The sequence below is a fragment of the Coregonus clupeaformis genome, chromosome 16 (assembly GCF_020615455.1).
Source record: "Coregonus clupeaformis isolate EN_2021a chromosome 16, ASM2061545v1, whole genome shotgun sequence".
In the NCBI taxonomy this organism is placed as follows: Eukaryota; Metazoa; Chordata; class Actinopteri; order Salmoniformes; family Salmonidae; genus Coregonus; species Coregonus clupeaformis.
The window spans coordinates 22,965,547-22,976,179 of record NC_059207.1 but is presented as its reverse complement, the minus strand read 5'-3'; the positions used below and the strand labels follow the sequence as shown (position 1 = coordinate 22,976,179).

General features: G+C 44.7%; 1 protein-coding gene across 1 annotated transcript in view; it reads left to right on the top strand.

Annotated features, from left to right (window-relative positions):
- Positions 1-299: 299 nt before the first annotated feature.
- Positions 300-10,633, top strand: part of LOC121584284 (integrin alpha-2-like) — a 55,152-nt gene continuing 44,818 nt past the window's right edge. The window contains exons 1-5 of the mRNA XM_041900109.2: positions 300-316; positions 405-887; positions 9,895-10,047; positions 10,227-10,336; positions 10,565-10,633. The exon at positions 10,565-10,633 is cut by the window's right edge and continues 23 nt beyond it. Of these exons, the coding sequence (XP_041756043.2) occupies positions 300-316; positions 405-887; positions 9,895-10,047; positions 10,227-10,336; positions 10,565-10,633 (832 nt within the window). The remainder of the gene's footprint in view (positions 317-404; positions 888-9,894; positions 10,048-10,226; positions 10,337-10,564) is intronic.

Here is a 10,633-nt window from a genome sequence, read left to right as displayed (position 1 = left end):
GGGTTAGGGGGTGCTTTTTTTTTATATCATAGTAGTATAAGTAGTATACTATAAATATAGTGTGTTTCTAGTTTGTTAGTTTCTTCAAATTGAGTATTTTCAAATTCAAGTGTCTGCATCTAACGTTAGTGCTAGCTAACATTAGCCAACGGCTTGCAAGAAAGGACGCCTCTTTTGAACACCCGCTGCACTGCAAGAAATCCCCAAATTAACTGTCAATGATGTCCATTGAATAGCAAAATTGACATGAAGACTCCAGCCAGCAAGCTGGAGAAAGGTTTTTAAAATGTATGCATATAATGTTTGATGTACGAAGGTAAGTTGCAATCTGCTGCTGGTTATCTATCAAACTATAAAGGTAAAAGCCTTTTGTGTACCATTTCTGACTTGTTATTGTTTATCAGCGTCAGAGGCAAGCTGAGTGGGGAGGTCAGTGGAGAGGTCAGTGGGGAGGTCAGTGGAGAGGTCAGTGGGGAGGTCAGTGGAGAGGTCAGTGGGGAGGTCAGTGGAGAGGTCAGTGGAGAGGTCAGTGGGGAGGTCAGTGTGGAGGTCAGTGGGGAGGTCAGTGGAGAGGTCAGTGGAGAGGTCAGTGGGGAGGTCAGTGGAGAGGTCAGTGGAGAGGTCAGTGGAGAGGTCAGTGGAGAGGTCAGTGGAGAGGTCAGTGGGGAGGTCAGTGGAGAGGTCAGTGGAGAGGTCAGTGGGGAGGTCAGTGGAGAGGTCAGTGGAGAGGTCAGTGGGGAGGTCAGTGGAGAGGTCAGTGGAGAGGTCAGTGGAGAGGTCAGTGGAGAGGTCAGTGGAGAGGTCAGTGTGGAGGTCAGTGGAGAGGTCAGTGTGGAGAGGTCAGTGTGGAGGTCAGTGGAGAGGTCAGTGGAGAGGTCAGTGGAGAGGTCAGTGTGAGGGCCTGTTGCTACAGGTCAATAAAGAAGAACGAGAGGAGGGAGGAAGCTAGCATGGGATTGTTCAAGTTTTGCAACCAGTCTAAGTTCAGATGTTTAAGTGTCAAGTTTAAATGTTGGAAGTGAACAATCAGCAGGCAGATCCAAAGGCCTAGGGATCAAAATGGGTCATGGAGGGTTAGGGTTAGGGGTTAGGGTTAGGGGTTAGAGTTAGGGGTTAGGGGTTAGGGGTTAGAGTTAGGGGTTAGGGGTTAGGGTTAGGGGTTAGAGTTAGGGGTTAGAGTTAGGGGTTAGAGTTAGGGTTAGGGTTAGGGTTAGGGTTAGGGTTAGGGGTTAGAGTTAAGGGTTAGAGTTATACAGTCCATACAGTCAGAAACCTCATGGGAATGGCTGGCTAGAGTCCATACAGTCAGAAACCTCATGGGAATGGCTGGCTAGAGTCCATACAGTCAGAAACCTCATGGGAATGGCTGGCTAGAGTCCATACAGTCAGATACCTAATGGGAATGGCTGGCTAGAGTCCATACAGTCAGAAACCTAATGGGAATGGCTGGCTAGAGTCCATACAGTCAGATACCTAATGGGAATGGCTGGCTAGAGTCCATACAGTCAGAAACCTAATGGGAATGGCTGGCTAGAGTCCATACAGGCAGATACCTAATGGGAATGGCTGGCTAGAGTCCATACAGTCAGATACCTAATGGGAATGGCTGGCTAGAGTCCATACAGTCAGAAACCTAATGGGAATGGCTGGCTAGAGTCCATACAGTCAGATACCTAATGGGAATGGCTGGCTAGAGTCCATACAGTCAGATACCTAATGGGAATGGCTGGCTAGAGTCCATACAGTCAGATACCTCATGGGAATGGCTGGCTAGAGTCCATACAGTCAGATACCTCATGGGAATGGCTGGCTAGAGTCCATACAGTCAGAAACCTAATGGGAATGGCTGGCTAGAGTCCATACAGTCAGATACCTAATGGGAATGGCTGGCTAGAGTCCATACAGTCAGATACCTAATGGGAATGGCTGGCTAGAGTCCATACAGTCAGATACCACTGATGTCAACAACTACAGACCAGTATCCCTTCTTTCTTTTCTTTCCAAAACTATTGAGCGTGCCGTCTTTAGCCAACTCTCTTGCTATCTCTCTCAGAATGACCTTCTTGATCCAAACCAGTCAGGTTTCAGGACTGGTCATTCAACTGAGACTGCTCTTCTCTGTGTCACGGAGACTCTCCGCACTGCTAAAGCTAACTCTCTCTCCTCTGCTCTTGTCCTTCTAGACCTGTCTGCTGCCTTTGATACTGTGAACCATCAGATCCTCCTCTCCACCCTCTCCGAGCTGGGCATCTCCGGCGCGGCTCACTCCTGGATTGCGTCCTACCTGACCGGTCGCTCCTACCAAGTGGCGTGGCGGAAGCTGTCTCCGCACCACGTGCTCTCACCACTGGTGTCCCCCAGGGCTCAGTTCTAGGCCCTCTCCTTTTCTCCCTATACACCAAGTCACTTGGCTCTGTCATATCCTCACATGGCCTCTCCTATCATTGCTACGCTGACGATACACAACTAATCTTCTCCTTTCCCCCTTCTGATAACCAGGTGGCGAATCGCATCTCTGCATGTCTGGCAGACATATCAGTATGGATGACGGATCACCACCTCAAGCTGAACCCTGGCAAGACGGAGCTGCTCTTCCTCCCGGGGAAGGACTGCCCGTTCCATGATCTCGCCATCACGGTTGAAAACTCCGCTGTGTCCTCCTCCCAGAGTGCGAAGAGCCTAGGCGTGACCCTGGACAACACCCTGTCGTTCTCCGCCAACATCAAGGCGGTGACCCGCTCCCTGCAGGTTCATGCTCTACAACATTCGAGAGTACGACCCTGCCTTACACAGGAAGCGGCACAGGTCCTAATCCAGGCACTTGTCATCTCCCGTCTGGACTACTGCAACTCGCTGTTGGCTGGCCTCCCTGCCTGTGCCATTAAACCCCTACAACTCATCCAGAATGCCGCAGCCCGTCTGGTGTTCAACCTTCCCAAGTTCTCTCACGTCACCCCCCTCCTCCGCACACTCCACTGGCTTCCAGTTGAAGCTCGCATCCGCTACAAGACCATGGTGCTTGCCTATGGAGCAGTGAGGGGAACGGCACCTCTGTACCTTCGGGCTCTGATCAGTCCCTACACCCAAACGAGGGCATTGCGCTCATCCACCTCTGGCCTGCTGGCTCCCCTTCCTCTGCGGAAGCACAGCTCCCGCTCAGCCCAGTCAAAACTGTTCGCTGCTCTGGCACCCCAATGGTGGAACAAGCTCCCTCACGACGCCAGGACAGCGGAGTCACTCACCACCTTCCGGAGACATTTGAAACCCCACCTCTTTAAGGATTACCTGGGATAGGATAAAGTAATCCTTCTACCCCCCCCCAAAAAAAAATTGTAAAGTGGTTATCCCACTGGCTATAGGGTGAACGCACCAATTGGTGAGTCGTTCTGGATAAGAGCGTCTGCTAAATGACGTAAATGTGCCCTTGAGCAAGGCACTTAACCCTAATTGCTCCTGTAAGTCGCTCTGGTTAAGAGCGTCTGCTAAATGACTAAAATGTAAAATGTAAAATGGAATGGCTGGCTAGAGTCCATACAGTCAGATACCTAATGGGAAAACCAGCCACGTCACAGACACCGACGTCTTGCTGCCAGACAAGCTAAACAAGTCCTTTGCCCGCTTTGAGGATAACACAATGCCACCGACGCGGCCAGCTACCAAGGACTGTGGGCTCTCCTTCTCTGTGGCCGACGTGAGTAAAACATTCAAACGTGTTAACCCCCGCAAGGCTGCCGGCCCAGACGGCATCCCTAACTGCGTCCTCAGAGCATGCACAGACCAGCTGGCTGGTGTGTTTACGGACATATTCAATCTCTCCCTGCAGTGGGCTCCAAAATTACTGGCACCCCTGACTGGCAATGCACAAACAATACTTACAAAATATAAACAATATAATTATAGAGAGAAACTCAAATAACCAACATATGAGAAATACTGTACTATATTAATGTTCCAATGGAACCTACCAAATACATTTATTGATTGAATTAAAAATCAATGTTCTCCAAATCAAGGTTTCACAATTAATGGCACCCTTAAAGATTATTGTAAATAACATCTACCAAAATTAAACCAGGAGTTAAATTCCACTTATTTAAGTTTATCCAAGTCTTAAGGAACTATATTGAGCCATTACATCACTTCCTGTTCCCGTTGTCATCCAACACCATGAAGAAAACAAAAGAACTGGCAGTTGAAAAGAGACCGATGGTCGTAGACCTTCATAAATCTGGTCATGGCTACAAGAAGATCCACAAACGATTGAATATACCACTGAGCACTGTCAGGGTAATTATTAAAAAATAAAAAAAGATATGGAACAGTTGAAAACCTCACGGGTAGAGGACGCAAATGCATTTAGCCCCCCAGGATAGGGAGGAGGATGGTGAGAGAAGCAACAAAATCCCCAAGAATCACTGTGAAAGAATTGCAGGCCTTGGTGGCGTCTTGGGGTCACCAGGTTTCAAAAAGCACCATCAGAACCTCCACAACCACAGGCTCTTTGGAAGGGTTGCCAGAAGAAAGCCCTTTCTGACCCCAAGACACAGACGCAAGCGCTTGGAGTTTGCCAAAGGTAATTTAAATTATGACTGGAAGAAGATGCTCTGGTCAGATGAGACCAAAATTGAACGTTTTGGTCAGATACAGCATCGGCATGTTTGGCGTGGAAACAGAGATGCATACAAGGAGAGGCACCTCATACCCACGGTGATATATGCTGGTGGGTCAGTGATGTTTTGGGGCTGTTTTAATTCCACAGGTCCAGGGGCACTGGTTAAGATTGATGGCATAATGAATTCCACCAAGTATCAGGCAATTTCGGCTGACAATCTGGTTGCCTCTGCCAGAAGGCTGGGACTTGGCCGTAGGTGGACTTTCCAACAAGACAATGACCCAAAACATACCTCAAGATCCACACAGAAATGGTTCTGTGACAAAAAAAATAAAATGTTCTGCCATGGCCATCTCAGTCGCCGGACCTCAATCCAATCGAACATCTGTGGGCTGAGTTGAAGAGGGCAGTTGATTAGCGCAAACCCAAGAATGTGAAGGATCTTGAAAGGATCTGCATAGAGGAATGGTCCAAAATGCCTCCAAATTTGTTCCTTAACCTTGTCAAACATTACAGGAAAAGACTACATGCTGTTATCCTTGCCAGAAGTGGTTGAACTAAGTACTATATGAGGAGTGCCAATAATTATGAAACCTTGATTTTGGTGACATTTATTTTGTATTAAATAATTGTACGATTTTGGTTGGTTCCATTGAAACATTAATAAAGTACAGTATTTCTCACATGCTGGTATTTTGAGTTTATCTCTATAATTATATTGTTTATATTTTTTAAAGTATTGTTTGTGCATTGCCAGTCAGGGGTGCCAGTAATTTTGGAGCCCACTGTATCACAGTCTGCTGTCCCCACATGCTTCAAGATGGCCCCCATTGTTCCTGTACCCAAGAAAGCAAAGGTAACTGAACTAAATGACTATCACCCCGTAGCACTCACCTCTGTCATCATGGAGTGCTTTGAGAGACTAGTCAAGGATCATATCACCTCCACCTTACCTGTCATCCTAGACCCACTTCAATTTGCTTACCGCCCCAATAGATCCACAGACGATGCAATCACCATCACACTGCACACTGCCCCTATCCCATCTGGACAAGAGGAATACCTATGAAAGAATGCTGTTCATTGACTATAGCTCATTATTCAACACCATAGTGCCCTCCAAGCTCACCATCAAGCTTGAGGCCCTGGGTCTCAACCCAGCCCTGTGCAATTGGGTCCTGGACTTCCTGACGGGCCGCCCCCCAGTTGTTGAAGGTAGGAAACAACATCTATACTTCGCTGATCCTCAACACAGGGGACCCACAAGGGTGTGTGCTCAGCCCCGTCCTGTACTCCCTGTTCACCCATGACTGCGTGGCCATGCACGCCTCCAACTCAATCATCAAGTTTGCAGACGACACAACAGTAGTAGGCCTGATTACCAACAATGACGAGACCGCCTACAGGGAGGAGGTGAGGGCTCTGGGAGTGTGGTGCCAGGAAAATAACCTCTCACTCAACGTCAACAAAACAAAGGAGATGATCGTGGACAGCAGAGGGACTACCCCCCTATCCACATCGACGGGACCGCAGTGGAGAAGGTGGAAAGTTTTAAGTTCCTTGGCGTACACATCACCGACAAACTGAAATGGTCCATCCACACAGACAGTGTGGTGAAGAAGGTGCAACAGCGTCTCTTCAAACTCAGAAGGCCAAAAAGATAATCAAGGACAACTACCACCCGAGCCACGGCCTGTTCACCCCGCTATCATCCAGAAGGCGAGGTCAGTACAGGTGCATCAAAGCTGGGACAGAGAGACTGAAAAACTGCTTCTATCTCAAGGCCATCAGACTGTTAAACAGCCATCACTAGCACAGAGAGGATGCTGCCTACATACAGACTTGAAAATCACTGGCCACTTTAATAAATGGAACACTAGTCACTTTAATAATGTTTACATATCTTGCATTACCCATCTCATATGTATATACTGTATTCTATACTATCTATTGCATCTTAGCCTATGCTGCTCTGATAATAAAATCATCCATATATTTATATATTCTTATTCCATTCCTTTACTTAGATTTGTGTGTATTAGGTATTTGTTGTGGAACTGTTAGATATTACTTGCTAGATATTACTGGCCTGTCGGAACTAGAAGCACAAGCATTTCGCTACACTCGCAATAACATCTGCTAACCATGTGTATGTGACCAATACATTTGATTTGATTTGATTTCATTTATTACCAGGAAAAACAAGCCCATCCCCCCTAACACCACCCATCCACCCTAACCCCGCCCATCCCCCATAACCCCGCCTCCACATAAAAAGAGTACCAAAACTAAGGGCAGTGAAAAGAGGACTTGAACGAAGGTGGGGGAAAATTGTCATCGCAAGGACAAGAACCGAGAACGAAAATAAGTTGTTTGACCAAAGAAAGGTTAAGATTTGATGCAAACATCAAGTGAATGCTTCAAAATAATTTCCAATACGTTTTAATTCGACATTTTTTTCATGCAATTCAGTATTTGTCATTTAGTTTTTTATTTATTTTCAGTTTCAACGTGCTTCACTTTCACTTAAAATAATTTTTTTCCTTCAATTACATTATTTTTTCTTTTTGGGACAATTATTTTGAACTTTAATTGCCTCCATACGCCTCTTCCTGTCTCAGGAACATCATCTCTATTTCAACCCCCATACAGACTGACCGTAAAGAAACTTGTTTGCAAACAAGTGCAGGACATATTTTTAACCTTCCCATGAATGGAATAATGGACATGAAAATACAATCTATCGGAAGGAATATCTTTGTTACATTTCTAATTCTGAGTAAGTAACTTTTATACAGCTAAATAAAAGACACTTAGAATACATAATAAGGGGTTTTCGATGTGTACACTTTTCGATAACGACTTTGAATGTGAAAGATCTGCATATTTTCATGTGATAAGATTTTTTTTTTTAGGTAGACCGGTAAGTTTAATAATATGCCATTTAGCAGACACTTTTATCGAAAGCGACTTAAAGTCATGCGTGCATACATTATTTTTTTTGTGTGTGTATGGGTGGTCCCGGGGTTCGAACCCACTACCTTGGAGTTACAAGCGCCGTGCTCTACCAGCTGAGCTACAGAGGACCAATATGTTCTTCAACATTCTGCATCCATAATAATAGGAACACTCACTTTACACACGCTACCTAACATTTCCTTTAGTTTGTATGAACTTGCAAAGGTAACAACTATTCTGCCCTATTTTAAGTGTGTCATTAGTGGGACTGTTACACTGGGCTACTTACTGACTGATTCAGACTTACTGACTGATTCAGACTTACTGACTGATTCAGATTTACTGACTGATTCAGACTTACTGACTGATTCAGATTTACTGACTGATTCAGACTTACTAACTAAGTCAGACTTACTGACTGATTCAGACTTACTAACTACTTCAGACTTACTGACTGATTCAGACTTACTGACTGATACAGACTTACTGACTGATTCAGACTTACTGACTGATTCAGACTTACTAACTAAGTCAGACTTACTGACTGATTCAGACTTACTAACTAAGTCAGACTTACTGACTGATTCAGACTTACTGGCTGATTCAGACTTACTGACTGATTCAGACTTACTAACTAATTCAGACTTACTAACTAATTCAGACTTACTGACTGATTCAGACTTACTGACTGATTCAGACTTACTAACTAATTCAGACTTACTGACTGATTCAGACTTACTGACTGATTCAGACTTACTAAATAATTCAGACTTACTGACTAATTCAGACTTACTAACTTATTCAGACTTACTAACTAAGTCAGACTTACTGACTGATTCAGACTTACTGACTGATTCAGACTTACTAACTAAGTCAGACTTACTGACTGATTCAGACTTACTGACTGATTCATACTTACTAACTAAGTCAGACTTACTGACTTATTCAGACTTACTGACTGATTCAGACTTACTGACTGATTCAGACTTACTAACTAAGTCAGACTTACTGACTGATTCAGACTTACTGACTAATTCAGACTTACTGACTGATTCAGACTTACTGACTGACTCAGACTTACTAATTAATTCAGACTTACTGACTGATTCAGACTTACTGACTGATTCAGATTTACTAACTAATTCAGATGTACTGACTGATTCAGACTTACTCACTAATTCAGACTTACTGACTGATGCAGACTTACTAACTAAGTCAGACTTACTGACTGATTCAGACTTACTGACTAATTCAGACTTACTGACGGATTCAGACTTACTAATTAATTCAGACTTACTGACTGATTCAGACTTACTGACTGATTCAGACTTACTACCTACTTCAGACTTACTGACTGATTCAGACTTACTAACTAATTCAGACTTACTGACTGATTCAGACGTACTAACTAATTCAGACTTACTGACTGATTCAGACTTACTAACTAATTCAGACATACTGACTGATGCAGACTTACTAACTAATTCAGTCTTACTAACTTATTCAGACTTACTAACTAATTCAGACTTACTGACTGATTCAGACTTACTAACTGATTCAGACTTACTGACTAATTCAGACTTACTAACTAATTCAGACTTACTGACTGATTCAGTCTTACTGACTGATTCAGACTGACTGACTGACTGACTCTCTCTCTCTCCTCTCTCTCTCTCTCTCTCTCTCTCTCTCTCTCCCTTTCTGTCTCTCTCTCTCTCTCTCTCTCTCTCTCTCTCTCTCCTCTCTCTCCATCTCCATCTCCCTCCCTCTGTCTCTCTCTCTCTCTCTCTCTCTCTCTCTCTCTCTCTCTCTCTCTCTCTCTCTCTCTCTCTCTCTCTCTCTCTCTCTCTCTCTCTCTCTCTCTCTCTCTCATCACCTCTGTCACCACTGCTGTTTGTGAGGATGTGTTGTGTGTGTTATCCATTCCTTCATTACTCATCTGTGAAGAAGACACATGATGGTTGTCTGAACATCACATGACATTTCCATGGACTCAAGGGGGAAGTTTGACGACTGGTATTTATGGCAGACTGGTTTTTATGACAGACTGGTATTTATGACAATAAACCATCTGATCATACCATCATCACACAATATTCAATCGAAACAAAATCAAAAATAGTCTACTTCCATGTTGAATGACTTCCTTTTGCCATCTTGTTTTTATTCCACTAATGCTTCTGAAAGAGCCTCGTATGTCCTATATGGTCCACAAATGCTGACAAGAACCCTAGTCAAAAGTCTCAAGAACCCTCATTGTCACAAAGAACTGCATGAGTTTGTTATTATGTGGAAAGCCTGATCCCTTAACCGTCGGTGTTCAGCCCTTGTTTCTGTCTGCTCTTCACCCCAGTGCACAGGGTCTGGTCCTCCGAAGCCTTCAATGTGGGAACTGCGGACGCCAAGGTCTTCTCTGGGCCTGCTAACGAACAGTTTGGCTATACTGTCCGACAACTAACCAACCATCAAGGCAAATGGTAAGAAGCGATTCACTCAGTCTATTGACCGTGAGGGTGGATGGGCCTGCTACAATTTCCATACAGACAAAAATGACCTCTGAACTCATTCAGGTCTCCTCTGGGACCGTCATAGCTATGACATACATGTTTATGGGGCTGACGATGCAGCTCTGCCCTCATCCTCCTCCTTCCTATAGGCTCCTGGTGGGCGCTCCATGGAGTGGCTTTACCGGTAACAGGAAGGGAGATGTTTATAAGTGCCCCGTATCCGGCTCTAAGACCAGCTGTGATAAGCTCAACATCCAGGGTAAGTTTGTTTCATAAAGCATCTCGGAGCCTGGAGTTTTACCTTTTAACCTCGAATCCACACTGGCTCTTTCTCAATGTTTCTTGTCCTACCATCCTCTGTCCTCATTGGAGGAGAAGATCCAAGGTCCCTCTACTCTGATCTTCTCCTCCAATGAGAAGGAGGCAAGAAGAGAGGAATGGATCATTATCGTTGTGTGCTCATTAAACATGTGGTTTTCTCTTTCAGACTCCATCAATATTCCAGATGTGAGAAATATCAACATCAACATGAGTCTAGGTTTGACTCTCACTCGTA